Source organism: Photinus pyralis, unplaced genomic scaffold (genome assembly GCF_008802855.1).
Source record: "Photinus pyralis isolate 1611_PpyrPB1 unplaced genomic scaffold, Ppyr1.3 Ppyr1.4_LG4, whole genome shotgun sequence".
Taxonomy (NCBI): Eukaryota; Metazoa; Arthropoda; class Insecta; order Coleoptera; family Lampyridae; genus Photinus; species Photinus pyralis.
In genome coordinates, this window is record NW_022170511.1 from 45,538,979 (window position 1) to 45,555,608 (window position 16,630).

Sequence of the window (16,630 nt, forward strand, 5' to 3'; positions counted from 1 at the left end):
CTTGAGAAGAAAGTGTTCTTCAACTCTCGTTCAATTGACACATATGAGCGTAGCGACTTTGAACTCGAGTTGAAAAACTCCACTTTCTTCTCTAGTTGTACAAATAACTATTATTTTACATCCGTTGTTTCTCGTGAAGAACTGGAAGTTAGGGTGAGATGAGCTTTTGATATAATGGAATGGGAATTCTAACGGAGTTAATTGGAGGGTGCTACCACTGCCGTCTCAGTTTAGATTGAGACGGCAGTGGTACTACTATGTATTGAAGAAAGCGGAGGGGCGTAGAACAAAACCTCAATTCATGTGTGTTTTTTATTTTGTCGTTTGTTTTGTCGACCTGTTTCTGTTTATTGTCTCATCTTTATTGAACTTTGTATTTATCAATTTTTTTTTCATATTTAGTGATAACGGGCGATCAAAAAAGGATTGACGTCAAGTCGCCTCTGGAAGTTCAAGTTAAATATGTTTTCCCATGTAAACAAAAATTCCAAAGGTGACTCGACAGCAACTCTTTTTTCATCGCATAGTACAATGCGATCAAAAATGAGTTGCTGTCGAGTCACCTTTGGAATTTTTGTTTCCATGGAAATCGTACTTAACTTGAACTTCCAAAGGCGACTCGACAGCAACTCATTTTTGATCGCCCGTTATAAACTACCGCGAACAACAATTAACCATAAAAATATTTGTCTGACAGTTCTGACAACGCGTTTACTTCAAGGCCTACTAAAAGAAAATTATGCACAATGGTCCCAATTTTAGAGAATCTAAAATACAACGAAAAGCATAACAGATAGTTATAGGGAATGTAATAACTAATCGATGTAGAATTTTTTTCGACATTTGAAAATGCAAAAAAAATCACGTTCCATTTGAAAAAATCAACTTTTTAAGGTTTCAAGTTATTAAACTTGACCATTAGTTTTAAAACACCCTGCAGAAGGGCGATCAAAATTTAAATCATTCGCATGTATCATCACGTCAATTTGTTGATTTTGGAAGTCTTTTTAAAATTCAGGTTAACGAAGCCATAGAGGTACCTACAGGTCGCTAAAGAAAAGCAGTCAAACGTCGCCTATTTTGAAAAATCTTGAATAGCTTGAAAACCTTAGATGCTGGGCATAGGGAAATGTGGTAACAGGCGATGTAGATTTTCATGTAGATTTGGAAAATGCGATAAAATACAGGGTGTTCTATTTAAAATAAGAAAATGGCTATCCACATCCAACAAATCCGGAAGTGAAGCGATCTTGATAATATTTTCATTCGATAGATCATGAAAAACTATGCTCGTATGCAAACTTTCAGATTTAAATTGTTAATGGGAGTTTCAATACTTTTAGGTAACGGTTTGCGTGAAACTGCCTGTATACTTTGCTCTGTTATCAATGATAGGCAAATCGTTTACGTATATTATGAACGGTAGCGGTCCTTGTGGTACACCTCGACTTAGTTGTCTGTAATTTTTGAATTAAGATGAATAGTTTGTCGTCTGGCATGAAGAAAATAATATAGCAAACTGCAGCTTTTGCCTTACAAGCATTTTGGTAACTTTAAGCATTCTGAAGAAGACTCGTAAGCACTTTCTGACAATTCAAAAATTGTAGAACAACAGAGGTTAGGTTTCCAGCCCTAACTATCAAGTTACCTTATTGCTCAAGCCTCTAAGGTTGCTTTACTCAGCTTACCAGGGGCTTAGACTTAGAAGAACATATAGTTGTTAAATAATTGCCATAAACTATGCTTGAATAACTTGTACTGTACTGTTGCATTTTTCGGAGTTGACATGCTATTAAGTTAACTTCTGTTCGCAGCTTGTACAATCAGAGTGGCAACATGTATCGAAAACGAGAGTCGACTTGCTCGGACGCAACCACAACCACCGTCGTAACAGTCGCAACCACCGGTAAGCAAACTCCTCAAATTCGCAGCCCTCTGCTGCCGCCGCCGGGTGAACTGGGCTGAGAAAAAGTGCCACGAGAGGAACGACGGTAATACCACTCTCATTTTCATTTCCGAAAGTGCCATCCTCTTATTTTATAGAGCCACAATGGACACTCTTTTGGAAGAAGACGGAGTCGGTCCATGTGGTGGCTACTCTCGTGGCAACTCAATGTTAAATTTGCATAAGTCGCAATGAAAAACCTTTATATGTGTAACATGTACCATACTACTAACAGTTTGTTGTAAAGATGTGTTTGAATGTTTTTATTTTGTTGTTAGTGACCTTATTTCCCCATATACCTACCTAGTCTGATTCTATAAAACATGTGGGCCATTATTACCATTAATTCTTGCTCGTGTTGTAACGGCTGTATAATTATTTTGACAGGTAACTGAGAGAGCCTATGTGTAATTTGTAATTTTATCAATTTAACGTAGGTACGTACATTAGTAGCACGTTCAGCCTCATCACATCACAAAACAATTGTTTCAATATCAGCTCTCACTAATATACACTAATACAAAATAGGTATGTATGAACTCCTTACCTTTATAAAGCTAATGGATACGAACAAAAATTCCTGCACCACCCGCACACTTGCGTATGCGCGATTCTGCCCTTTCATGTCTAACAATATGTGTACCAAATTTGGTTCCAATCCCTTCAGGAAATGAGAGTACAGACGGACCGACAAACCGACAATATTGAGATTTTGTTTGAATCGGATTCCTTGTGCTTCAAAACGTGTATTTACGTCAAAAAAGTGCGACGGTAAAAAACCTTTTCTTGATATAAAATTTTGTATTGCTTTAATTTCGTTTCTTTAATTTGACCATAATAACATTTAATTCAAAGATTATTTTTTATTTTAAGAGATCTAGTTTATTTAACAGTAAAGTATTATTTCTTTAGTTAAATTTTTTTAATGTAAAGCAATATCGTAAAAGTAAACATACATGTCGTTAGTTGAAATGTAGGAAAAATTTAAAGAGAACCTTTTTGAATGATAACGTCAAAATAATCCTATGTTCGGCTTGAAGCTTTTATTTGTGGAAAAATAATAGTGGATTTGTTTTAAAGATACATTATGTTTAATCCGAAAGGGAGAGTCTAAAACTAAAGAAACACTCGTTTTCTTTGTTCATTATTTGGCTACATTTAAATGTATTAAATACTTAAGACAAGCATTTCTTTATTTGAACTTATGCTTATATTTTTCATTTAATGCGTGCTTCTTTATAAGCAGAATATTAAACGTGCAAATTGCAGTTGCAAACCCACTGAATATACAGGAATACGCCATAACTGTCCAGTGTCTTGTCATGTTCGTATAGCGGTATCAGTTCAGTATATCCCGTGAATTTGCAGTTTTTAGTTTCTTTAATAGTGCTACTGGATGAAGTGAAAATGTATGCTGATGTTGAAAGTTTACTCGAGGATTGGGGACTGCCTCAATTAATTGAAACCTTTAAAAGTAAGTATTTAGTATATAGTTACTTATGTACCTACCTTTTATGTACCTACCTAAAGTCAAATCAAGTAGTGGTAGGTACTTGTTACTTTTATTTTAATTATAATTATTATTGGTGTAATTGAATTACATCGGATTATGTGATTAGGTCACCTGTTACTTTTTGCTTTATTTGGAAAAATAAGTTGGGTGAATTTTGAGATTTGCACGCATACATGGCAAGCATTTCAAATTTCGATTATGGTATTTCTTAATGGTTTTACTTGGTGTAGGTATAAATCAACAATTTGTGTGATTCTGTAGGTCACCGACATGAAATTTAATACATTATTAAATTATTTCCTACCAGCATTTCTTCATAACTTATGCTCTATATACATATAGAGATTATTGTTAATCCGCGAGAAACTGAGTGTATAGCAGATTTTTCATTCCGTAATCTAATTTCTCATTTCATGTTGCTTACAATCCGAGTTACAATTTTGTGTTTATTTTTTTAATTAGAATTTAGATCACTAGGTAACTATATTTCTAAAATTATTATAATTTTTAGACAACGACATAGATCTCTCAAACTTCTTTTTATTAGAAGAATCTTTAATAAAGGAACTTATTCCCAGCATTGGGATCAGGGCAAAGTTTTTATCTCTATTTAAAAGAGCAAAAGAACTGGAGAATTCTAGTATTGTAGTCCACGAAGTAGTCCAGGTATGCTGTATACATACTACACCTTCCAGATTTTCTTAATTGTACAAATTTAAGGCGGTTGACGACGAAACATCAAATCTTATCCAGGCGAACATGGAGTTTGAGTCAAACTCAGAAAATAGGGTAAAATGCATCATGCATGCCGTAAGTTTAATTGAATCTGAATTTTAATACTTATTTAAAGGAGAGAAACGAGCAATACTTTATCATACCCCAACAACATCGGCCGGCTGCTGAAATCGGACTCGAAAACATGCTTAAAAAAATTCAACTACCGGAATTTGATCTAAAAACTCTTTTATGTACCAGCGTATTTGGATCAGAAATTTTGGAATATTACAATAAAAATAAATTTTTGGATATGAAACGGAGAAACAAATTAACAGAAATAATTATTAAGCACGTTTTTGATTATGTTGCAAAATAGTGAGTTTACATCATATGAAGTCGTACCTTTACCAATACCTACCAAATTTTTAGTCGACTAACACCAGAGGATTACAATGTCCTAGCATCAAAAATAATAACGCTTTTCCCAAAGGAAACTGCTAGTACTTACTATGTTCCAGCCATTCGCAAGAGAGACTCTATAACTCGCAAACCTATACTGGCACGCGGTAAATTGGTAGACAAATGTCGAAACCTTTTACATGACTGTGGACCGAGTGTCATTATTAGGAAAAGGAAAAGTAGTTATTTGGATGAAGATGACAGTTATGGTCACACTAAAGAAAGGCAAATAGTGTTAGAAAGTGGTTAGTAAATAAATATCGATTGCTTATAAAATGTTTATAAAAATATAACTTACAGATGAGCTAAAAAATGATATGATATGGCTGCAAAATAGGCATGAGCCCTGGGATGAAGTTCTGACAAAGTGGAAGAATACGTACGGGCTTCGGAAATTATCGACTGCAGCGACTGTCAGAGAGTTCTTTGAAGAATGGCCAATTTTAAAAAAAGACAATTCAGAGGTTTTGGTAGGTTTTATCAATTTTTTTAGTTCAAGCAGATTTTCAAACGGTAATTTAACGTGAATTTTCGAAAAACGCTCGGACACGTCAATTTTTTTATTCTAACGTATAAAACGTTTACAATAAAACACGCTCACTATCCTTTGGCGCTGGAGGCACAACTCCAAAAATGTTAATTATGCCTAATTGAGCATCCAACATATAATTGGAAAGGCCTTCCCTTTTAAATATGAAATCTTATTTTTTTTATATTTAATCATTTAGTTTCCAAATGTTTTGTTTTGAGCCACCCTCCTAAGGCATTTCCAAATTAAATAATGAAATTGTTTACAATACTATTATATCTTTTAAATGTAGTGACACTTACTTAGTTGTTTGATTATTGCAGATTAACTTGGATTTTGAAAGAGAGTATCCACAATCAACTCTGAAGCTCATTTTGGACTGGGAGAGCGCGTTTCAAAAAATTTTTGAATATAAAAGTCTTACAATAAAAGATAAATTTTGTGAGGAACTAATTACACTTTTAAACAGCGAGGGCATTACGGAAGGTACTAGTATAATTAGTTGAATTGTTGTGTAAATACAAATAATTCTGGTTTTTAGATAGTACATTTGCCGCACAAATCAGTATATTAGCGTATTTAGTACCTCCTAAAGGCAAAATTAATTTGGGTAGCAAGAATTTGTGGAAATTTTCATCTGCAGAAGCAGTCAATTCTATTATATGCCATGCTAAGGTAAATATTTCTCATTTTATGTAGTACGTTCTTTAATATGTTGCTTTAATGTGCAGATTCCCGGTGACGTAGATGAGATTATCAGGAAAAACAAGGAAACCGCGGCCATTAAAAAACAGACCGTCCAACCTTACATGATAGTGGAAGGGCCTTCATTAAAACAACTTAACAATTTTTATATAGTTGTGGACGAATTAAGGTACCAGACAAAATCTGCGAAACAAGCCTTTGATAATGTTTTCAAATTATTTTTTGTAACAAACGCGAAATATCCTGCCCCCGCAGAACATATTTACCTAATTATTCAGAAGGGCATTTATCATATAAATACTCGTCAAGATAATATCATTCCATATATTATGGACATACTGGAACTTTTAAAAAAAGATTAACTCTGTGTCGATAGCACAAGATCTCTTAAATACTATTGTTACTTACTTGGTGCCATATTATTTATTAATTAGGTCTACAAGAGAAATACTTGAGTTTAAGAATATTGTAACTTGTTTTTTATTTAGCAATTACTACTTACAGAATTTTTTTTTCAAATTTAACGTTTTGTTTACATAATACAAAGTTTATATATAAAATTGTAAAATGAAGTGTGGAGAGTGCCGACGTACTTTTGTTAATCCAAAAAAATTTGCATTGCATCTAGAAATCTTTCACCAAAAGACTAATTTTATGTGTCCAGAAAAAAATTGTAGGCGATTATTTTCAAGAAGGGATGCATTCGTTAAACATTTAACATCAAAACATATTAATAAATTTCCTTCAACTTCATCAGTAAAGCCCCATGTTCGTGACACTCATACAATACCTACTGCATCGGTATTACCTCAGAATGCACAAGCTGCACATCAAGATAACTTTAATAACATTGAAGATGAACGCACAGTAAGTTCTGATAGTCTAGACACACTTGTATCAAAATTTTGTAGTTTAATAGATTCTGAAATAAGAAAATTCATTTCACAGCTTTATGACAAACTAACAATAACAAAAAGTTGCATTCAAAATATTATTCAATTTGTAAATGCGTTTTTATCATCGGGTGTTTTAGACCTGTTACAAAAATGTTGTGAGGTAGCTAATGGAAACACTTTACCGTCACAAATTTCAAATATGTTTAAATTATTAAAAAATCCATTTCTCCATTTAGACACAGAACACAAAAGATTTAAATACTTTCTTCAAAGTAATTACTTAATAGAACCTTTTGAACAAGTACTTGGGCTCAGCGGTACTCGATCTGCGAAAAAAGATATAGTTTCATTGGTCTTAAAAGATCGCAGTTTTTGTTACATACCGTTAAAAAAAACACTTAAACTTTTTTTGGAACTCCCCAAAGTCTTTGACGAAATTGTTACATATCAAGGCAACATTTGTAAACGTAGTGCTTATTGTAATATACTCAATGGTTCTTTGCACAAAGATTTTTTCAATAATGTAGACAATAAGATAGTCTTACCTTTGATACTCTACTACGATGACTTTGAGACCTCAAATCCTTTAGGAAGTCACGCCGGTGTTCATAAATTGGGAGTTATATATTGTTCCGTTGCTACTACACCTCCACAGTATTCTAGCCGGTTAGAAAACATATTTTTAACAATGATATTTTACAGTACAGACAGATTCCATTATGGTAATAAAGCATTATTTACTACATTAGTACACGAAGTAAATTACTTAGCAACTGAAGGTATAAACTTAAGTCTTGAAGATAGAGAATACAAGGTTTTCTTTAAATTGGTAGCGGTTGTAGGTGATAATTTAGGCATGAATTCAATTTTTGGTTTTGTTGAAAGCTTCACTGCACACTACTATTGCAGAATTTGTTATTGTAAGAAAAATGTGGCACAAACCCAAACGGTTGAAGATAAAAATTTTTTGAGAAATAAAATAGAATATTTAAATCACGTGGATGGTCTTCATTTTGGTCTAAAAGAAAAATGCATTTTTAACGATGTTCACGATTTTCATGTTTATAGTCATAGTGTATGTGATATAATGCACGATTTGTTTGAAGGTGTACATAGATATACTATGGCAAAAATTATAAATACTTTAGTTTCTCAAAATTTCTTTACCTTAACTCTACTGAACTCTAGAATAAGATATTTCACTTACGATACTTCTGACAAAAACATTCCGCCCCCTATCAAAGATGAACATTTGAAGAATGGCTGCATTATCAATTCGTCATCTGAAATGTTGTGCTTGGTTAAACATTTTAGACTAATTGTTGGTGATTTGGTGCCAGTTAATAATGACATTTGGTCGTTATACTTGATGCTTTTAGAAATAACAGAAATTCTTCTTTTGCCGGAAATTAATGACGAGTGCATTGCTTTGTTGGAATTGTTAATTAAAGAACACCACTCCTTATACATGAGTCTGTTTTCTGAAACTTTAAAACCAAAATTTCACATGTTAACACATTATCCAGGTCTTATTAGAAAAATGGGACCCCTTGTGCATCTGAGTTGTATGAGATTTGAAGCTAAGCACAAAGAACTAAAATCAGTTTCAAATATTATAAAATGTAAAAAAAACTTACCTTACTCGCTAAGCTTAAGGCTGCAACTAAAATTTTGCTATAGAATTATGGCACAAAATAACTTACTAGATGATTTAGATTATGGGCCTTTGTTGGAAATATCCAACAATGACATAGATTGCCAATTTATCGTAAATTCAAACTATTTTTTAGTACCGTGGCTGACATTTAACGGAATTTCATACAAACAAAGTTCAGTCATTTTGATAGATAGCTATGAAGATTTTCCACAATTTGGATTAATAAAACATATTTTAATTGACGAATTTAATAACTTTTCTTTTTACTGTAATTGCTTAAAAACCGGCAGCTTCCACGAACATCTTAGGGCTTATGAAGTCGAAGTTTTAGATAAATTTGAATTAATAACTTTTAATGAATTAAAGAATGTAGATACGTCTGCACTCCACACTGATACACATGGAAAAATGTACGTTTATTTTATGTAAAATAAATCATCTAATTTGGGGATAAAGTATTTTATTTTCTACCGCATACCATTCCGTATACGTTCAGCTTAAAAAAATTATATACTTGCATCAAAATTAAAAGTGACTTTAAATTTAACAATTACTTTTAGATGTACGTTCAGTCCAATAAGATCATTTACTTGCATTAAAATTAAAAGTTACTTTAAATTGATCAATTACTTGTATCCAATTAAATAATTCATTTCTCTTAAACAAAAATTACATTTGTTAAATGTAATTTATTTTTGATTTTGCGTTAAAAGTATGTATGTTTGAATTAAGAATATAATATTCTTATAACAACCAAGAATACACTTCAACTAAATATACAGGGATTTCCCATAACGATGTCATTTCTTTTAAATAAGAAATAAATTACCTTAAATCAAGAGTAATATGCTTGAATCCAGCATACTAACATAAATATTTAATATATTTAAAATAAATTAATCATTTCTTTGTGGATATGGGAAACAATGATATGTTTAATTGAAACGTTATCTAATTATATTAAACACATCTTTTTATGTGTGTGTAACATAACACCAGATAATGAAATTTATTTCATAGATATGAAACAAATATATCTTGGCATTAACGTGATGGAAAACATTAGAGAGTTGTCGCAACCTTTCCGCTAAACGCTAACGCTATTTTAGCAAAAATACGCTTGCGCAGATAATAGCGTAACGCTATTACGTTAGCGGAGCACGGTATTTTCGTACGAATAGCGGGTTTGTTTACCGGTACGATATTTTTACTTTAGTGAGGTTAAGTGCACATTTACGTGTTATTTCTCTTGCAAGATTCAAAAAATGGCAAATAAAACGCGGTTAAGATTCACAAGTGCAGATGACTCTTACAGAGTGTTTTGGTAGAAAATCCATACGAAGATTCTTCAGGTTGGGATAGGGTGCATCAAACTTTAATAGAAGTCTCTGGAAAATCCTTTACATTACGTGGTGTAAAGGATCATCTGGAATATTTATTGAAACTTTTTATGAAAGAAGATGCTGCTAATTTAAAAAAGTAGGTATGCCAAACGTGTACAAAAAATGTGGTCTCTGTACCTAAGTGTTATAGATCAGGCACGGAGGAGGAGTACGATGAAAAGGTCAGATTGTTGACAGAAATTACGGAGTTGAGGCGAGAATTCCAGTGCAAAACAAATACAAAGACTCTTAATCCCAGCTCCAGCTCGTCCAAACGGCAAGGGTCACTTGTGCGTGATGCGCCAGCAACAATTGCGGCATGTAATGCAGAAGGTGGAATGTAGAACACAAAAATGTACATTGCCTTACACTTGTAATTGTAGTTACATATACTATTGTTGAAGATGAAGTAATGGAAAATGAAACAAATAGCGTACAGAGAAATCCATATGACGAACAAATCAGCGGAACATCAACTCCAACATCAAATATACTTGGTACACGCATAAAACAGATTTCTTTAATGAAATATACTATTTTATTTGAAAGTATAAAGTCATTTTGAAATAATACCCTTTTAACTGAAGTATCTTTACTTGGAAAAAAATGAAAGTAATCCTTGTTTGGACTATTTTAAATGCTTACATAATAGTTTCAAAATAACGATCTGGAGTTTAATTTGAACAAATACTGAATTGGATAAAAAATCTTTAACGCATCAATTAAAAGATTAGTATATATTCGATTAGAATTGCGGGATGTATTGAATTCAATAGTGTGCGCATTAAATGAAATATATGGTATATTTAAACTTCTACTTGGTTCATTAAAAGCCACCTTTATTTAAAAGAAGAATATGAAAGTTTAATTTAAGCATATGACATATACGTAGCACTGATAATTAAGTATATCATATTTTGATGAGTTGCGAGTTTACCGACACGTAAAAGCGTTACAACTTGCGTCTTGCAGTCCAGCGTTTTTAGTTTAGCATTCAATGGTTTTAATTTGTAATCGCATCTTCCCTTTGCTATTAACAAATTGTGTTCGGGTTTTTGTGTATGCAGTTAGTAATTTATCATCGATTATTTAATGATGGAAAATACCGCAACCGCAACGGCTCCATCCACTGTACAAGATTTGATGGCGTCTTGGGGTTGTACGGCGGAGACCATCGATGTGTTTAAAAGTAAGTAAATTATTTGAAATTTTTATTGTGTTAGTATTACAAATAATAAGAATAACAATGAAAATGTATTTGGAGAAGGCATGTCTTAGCCATACATTCAGTTACTGCACTTAACCCAATAACAAAGTGAGCTTATTTTTAGGAAATGATATTGGGATAGAGTTGCTAAAGCATCTCAATGACAAAGAGCTTCGCGAACTGTTGCCTAATTCACTTGGCATGCGTAAGTTGATATCATTGCGAATTAGGGAATTGCAACAACAGGTATAAGCAAAATTATTGTGAAAATTGTTATCTATAAAAATTTTATTTATTAAGGACGACTGCAATGCTTCCGATTCAACAATTAGAGAAACCGAATCTCCCGCTTCGACAATTACTATTTACAGCGACGATCCTAGTGGAATTGAAGGGGCGACTACACCAAATATCCATAACACAACGGCAACAGAAGTCTCCCAAGACATACAATTTGAATTTATTGATTTTAATGTAGCGAATATTATCACACCACAATTAAGTTTTCCTGATTTTGATCTTCGGACTCTACTGCAAACTACTCCAATGGGAAGTAGTATATTGAAATACTATCAGCAGCACAATATTTTGGACCACACGCGTCGTACAAGGCTTGTGGACATAATTATTAAACATATGTACAGTTACATCATAAAAAAGTAAGTCATTGGTTATTTGCTTGAGAAAGTTTATCGGTGATGTCAATTTCAGCCGTATGAAACACGAAGAGTACAATCAAGTAGCTGCTAAAATTATTAGTTTGTTTCCTCGAGAATGTTTAGGAACTTACTATGTTCCACCAATAAGGAAATCAGAATCCATTATAGGAAAATCAGTTTTGGCAAGGGGAAAATTGGTGGATAAGGTTCGTAATTTGATTCATAAGTGCGAAGAAGCGAATCCCAAAAGAAAAAGAAGATCGAAAGAGTCAAACGACAGCACAGATGAAATACTTGAGAAGAGGGGACGAGTTAACAATGATGATATGACATGGCTAAAGGTGAACAGTGAACCATGGGCGGAGGTAATGGAAAAATGGAACAATACATACGATCTAAGACGTTGTGACAAAGATTGTCCTACCGTACAGGAATATTTAGAAAGATGGCCCATTTTAAGAGACCTAAGAAGTGATGTGTTGGTATGTATTTATGTTAATAGCTTTTTGAAATCTTTGTTATTGGGTTACATGAATACTATATTTATAAGGCAATGTTTTTGCAGATTAATCAAGATTTTCGAAAGTTGTTCCCAGAGAAGGAACTGAAACTTTATACAAAGTGGGAATCATTTTTTGAAGTGGTCGCGAACTTAAAGTTAAATTGCCTAAAAGATTCCGTGGCTTTGCAACTGCACGAATCTGTCCCGCAAACTGAAAACGAAGGTATGTATTTGATCGAGTCATAGGTTCACAATTTTTACTTTCTTTAAAAGTACCTATTAGAGTAGTATTTCAAAGATTTAGCAAATGTAACACTGGCAAATTACTTGATGCTAACCCAATATTGCAACAATGTTAATTAATATTTTCGTAGATGCTAAATTTCTGAAGCAATTGACGCTTCTGCCGTATTTTCTCCCACCAAAGGGAAGGATTATTACCCAAAAGGCGATAAATAAACATTGGAAGTTTTCAACGTTAGAAACTCTTCACGCCATCGTTGTCACGGCAAAGGTATATATCACTGGCACCTTATTTAAATATACTTTCTTTTCACATTGTATGATCGTTTGACGTTTAGATTTAGGTCATTAAAGGAAATTAAACAAGCAAAGGGATAAAATTTATGAGATCTATTAATTAGCAGAACAAAACTTTTTTGATAGTTTCACACTTACAGAGTAGGGACTTAAACTTTTTCCCACGGGCAGGCGGCGGGCGGAAAAAATAACAACATAAGAGGGTTTATGGGTCGTCTACTTTGTAGAATAACAATATTCTAGCTAAAATTTCCAAGATTAGAGTTGTGTCAACCGATGGGAAGTATGTCTCAAAATTATGAATATTATTATTCTGCAAATACACGGGATTGTAAAACCTAGTTTTCACATCTAACTTATCTGTCTTTTCCCTTTTACGTAGCCTACTATTTTATAACGTTTTATTTTAGGTTGCAGGTGACATAGAACCGGTTATCTCTCAACAAGTTCATAATGCCCAAGCAAGAGGTCAAAGAGTACAGCCGTACCTCCTAGTCGAAGGGACTGCAGAGGATCCCAAAAGGTTTTATGTAGTAATAGACGGTAGGGTGCACCTATCTTGTGAGAGTGCGAAACGATCTTTCGACCTACTGTTCAAAATTTTCCATGTGATTAACGCCAACTACCCCATTCAGGCGGAGTACATATACACATTGCTGCAAAAATGTGTCTATGAAATTAATTTACCATCCGACAAAATTCCACCTTATGTTTCTGATATTTTATCGAATTTCAAGTAAGTTATAATTTACAATGAAGTGCGTGCAATGTGGTAGGAATTGTAGTTCTTTAAAAAAATATTGCTTTCATTTAGAATATTCACATGGTATTGTCAATCATTATCTATGTCCTATTAATAGTTGTAATAGACTATACCACCGGAAACAAGATTTTCAAAAACATTACTCCTTGAAACATACAAATGTAACTGAAATCTCTAGCTTTCCAGCTTTCCAGTCCTGCGGTTCATCCGATATACCACCAAATACTACAATACCGCCTCATACTAAAGGAAATGATGATGATTGTAGTACGGACTATCCGGAATATTCGGATGCTATTCATTCAAGTACAATTGAAGAGAATTTTAAACAATTTACAGAAATTTTTGATCAAAATTTAAAGAAATTTGTTTCAGAATTGTATAGTTGCTCATTATTACCAAGAAATAGTATACAAATTATTTTAAATTCGGTTCGTTGCTTTTTATCCTCAGGTTTAATTAATTTATTGAAGCAAACCTTTGAGACATTTTGTAAGGAACACCTACCTACTTCCGTTTTTCATAACATTATCAATATGATTGAAATATTGCTTAATCCATTTTCGGCTCTAGATTCTGAATATAAAAGATTAAAATACTTTGAAAATTCAAATTATATTGTTAAACCTGTAGAGCACAAATTGGGAGTTGTATCTGAACCAAAACGTGTTGATAGTGAAACCCATTTGATTTTGAAAAACAGAATGACCTATCGCATACCTTTGTCAAAAACGCTGAAGTTGTTTTTAGAACTTCCTGATGTATACAAAGCTATAAGATGTTATCAGACAACATTATTAGAAATGTATACACCAGGCGGTGTCATGTCCAATTTGGTTCATGGATCAATTTATCAAAATATTGTTAAACAGTCTCCCAATAAAGTAATTTTGCCCCTTGTTTTCTATTTCGATGATTTTGAATCGGGAAATCCATTAGGAAGTAAAGCAGGGTGTTACAAGATTGGTGCTGTATACTATACAATAGCTACAATACCGCCAACGTTTCTAGTAAAACTAGAAAACATATTTTTAGCTCAAATTTTTTATAGTGACGATCGAAGCTATTTTGGTAATGATTTAACGTTTCGGGATCTTATAAAAGAATTAAATATCTTAGAAAAAAATGGTATTTCTATACAGATATCTGGAGGGAAATTTGAAACAGTATTTTTTTCGGTCGTTGCCATCACTGGTGACAATTTAGGTTTGCATTCTATATTTGGGTATGTTGAAAGTTTTTCAGCCCGGTATTTCTGTAGGTTTTGCACGGTCTCAAAAAGGCATTCTGAAGGCCAAACTACAGAAAATAATGATTATGTTAGAGAAAAAAACGATTATGAAAATCATCTACAAAATAGAATAGGAATAAAAGAAGTATGTGTATGGCATCAACTTTCAAATTTTCATGTATATGACAATTTAGTAGTGGATATAATGCATGACCTTTATGAAGGTATCCATAGGTATGACATGTCTTTAATTATTAAAAATCTAATTAATCAGAAATATTTCACACTCGAAAAATTAAACTCAAGAATACAGTACTTTTGCTATGACAAATTTGAAAAGAACACGCCACCCAAGGTTTCTAAAGATCATTTAACCAATGGAGTTATAATATTTTCGGCATCTGAGATGTTGACTTTCGTAAGGAATTTCAGGTTTATCGTGGGCGATCTTATTCCGCCGAATGATCCGTCATGGATTTTTTACTTAAAACTTTTAAACTTAACTGAAATTGTTTCTAAGCCCGTCACAACACCTCGCACATTAGAATTACTTAAAACTTTAATCAATGAACACCATTCAATGTACTTATCCTTATTTGATTGTACCTTAAAGCCCAAGCATCATTTTCTATTACACTATGTAAAAGTTATAGAAAAAATTGGTCCGATCAGTTTAATTTCATGTATGAGATTCGAAGCTAAGCATCAAGATTTAAAAAGCACTGCTCACTACATAAGATGTAGAAAAAATCTGCCGTATTCATTAGCATTGAGAATGCAACTTAAATATTCTTACAGATTCATGGCTCAGAAGGGATTTTGTAATTATATAAATTACGGACCCGTTAATGCTTTTATTAATCTTCCTTCAATCACTTCTGATATTTCAGTAGACGATTATTTCTGTACATCGTGGTATGAAATAAATGGAGTCAAATATGATAAAGGCTCATTTTTATTATTTGAAATTTCAAATGACATACCAAGATATTGTAAAATAAAGAATATTTTAATTAGTAAACAATATGAAACTCTTTTATTTGTGGTTCAAAGATATTCCACAGATAGGTATTGTGAACATTTTGAAGCGTATGAAGTATCTCCGCAAGACACTTACTTTACTGTGAAAATTTCGGCCTTACAATCACAGTTACCTACCAAGTTGCACACATTGGCTAATGGTAAATGTTATGTAGATTTTTTAACGATGTAGTATAGTTTTAAGTTTAAACAAACATATGTGTTAGTTATAGCACTTTTAAATATAAGAAATTCCGTAAGCAGTTTTTCAAATTATATTTTAGTTTTTTACCCATATACCTATATACTTCTGTATTAATTTTCGTTAAGATCTGTGTAGTTACACTGTTATTTTAAGCAATGTACGTCTATATCGAATGTCTTTTTGTATAATATATATTAATATCATACATACCTAAATAATACTATATTCGAATAACCGCGTTCTTTATTTCAAAACCTGTCCTGTGACATTTACTTGAAACAAAGCAAAGATATACTTACGTTGAGTATATCGTTTATGGACTCCAATTAAACACTACATTTCTATTAATGTACTACCATATTTCGATGAAACAACGGTATTATCGATTTGATTCCGCTTATTATTCCAATAAAGCACACAGTGATATCTGATTGAATATTTCATTGCGTTCTTTTGAACATAGCTACATTTTGAACTAAGGAACATGTTTGTCTTGTTATAATTAAATTGCAGCTTTCATTTTACAATTCACGTAGAGTTATGTCAAGTAGTAGCAACATTTCTGTTAATTGTTTGAATTGTTTAAACTGTAAACAATTCATATTTTCAAATAAAATCTTCCATTTGTTTGCGCATATAGGAACTTACCATATATTTCTTTTAAAGTGTATACGTTTGAAGTAAACATTTACTTTTATGC

General features: G+C 32.6%; 5 protein-coding genes across 10 annotated transcripts in view; all 5 read left to right on the forward strand.

Annotated features, from left to right (window-relative positions):
* LOC116168431 (diuretic hormone receptor-like) overlaps positions 1–2,563 on the forward strand; it is a 57,642-nt gene extending 55,079 nt beyond the window's left edge. For 4 of the 6 annotated variants that reach the window (XM_031484258.1, XM_031484257.1, XM_031484260.1 and 1 more), the window contains 2 exons: positions 1,815–1,991; positions 2,044–2,562. In XM_031484258.1, coding sequence (XP_031340118.1) covers positions 1,815–1,965 — 151 coding nt within the window. In that variant the 3' untranslated portion in view covers positions 1,966–1,991; positions 2,044–2,562. Of the gene's footprint in view, positions 1–1,814; positions 1,992–2,043 lie in introns of all 6 variants that reach the window. The other 2 variants (XR_004144767.1, XM_031484259.1) reach the window with 2 other exon arrangements.
* A 244-nt stretch (positions 2,564–2,807) lies between these two features.
* Positions 2,808–8,870, forward strand: LOC116168772. The gene is made up of 9 exons (XM_031484751.1): positions 2,808–3,419; positions 3,970–4,124; positions 4,179–4,247; positions 4,309–4,550; positions 4,605–4,879; positions 4,935–5,104; positions 5,487–5,649; positions 5,705–5,838; positions 5,895–8,870. The coding sequence occupies exons 1-9, from the start codon at positions 3,353–3,355 to the stop codon at positions 6,228–6,230; spliced, it is 1,611 nt and encodes a 536-aa protein (XP_031340611.1). The 5' UTR covers positions 2,808–3,352; the 3' UTR covers positions 6,231–8,870.
* Positions 6,406–7,959, forward strand: LOC116168774 (the record flags this gene model as incomplete). Its single annotated transcript, XM_031484752.1, is given in 1 exon segment — positions 6,406–7,959. A coding segment is annotated over 1 exon segment (1,524 nt), but the record flags the coding sequence as incomplete, so codon positions are not given.
* Positions 8,871–10,375: 1,505 nt separating the features above from the next.
* LOC116169968 lies at positions 10,376–13,471 on the forward strand. Its single transcript, XM_031486184.1, has 7 exons — positions 10,376–10,992; positions 11,135–11,256; positions 11,311–11,669; positions 11,722–12,151; positions 12,235–12,394; positions 12,546–12,685; positions 13,122–13,471. Exons 1-7 carry the CDS (start codon positions 10,896–10,898, stop codon positions 13,449–13,451), a joined length of 1,638 nt encoding a protein of 545 aa, XP_031342044.1. The 5' UTR covers positions 10,376–10,895; the 3' UTR covers positions 13,452–13,471.
* A 539-nt stretch (positions 13,472–14,010) lies between these two features.
* LOC116169184 (diuretic hormone receptor-like) overlaps positions 14,011–16,630 on the forward strand; it is a 20,816-nt gene continuing 18,196 nt past the window's right edge. Inside the window, exon 1 of the mRNA XM_031485212.1 lies at positions 14,011–14,358. Within this exon, the coding sequence (XP_031341072.1) occupies positions 14,011–14,358 (348 nt within the window). The remainder of the gene's footprint in view (positions 14,359–16,630) is intronic.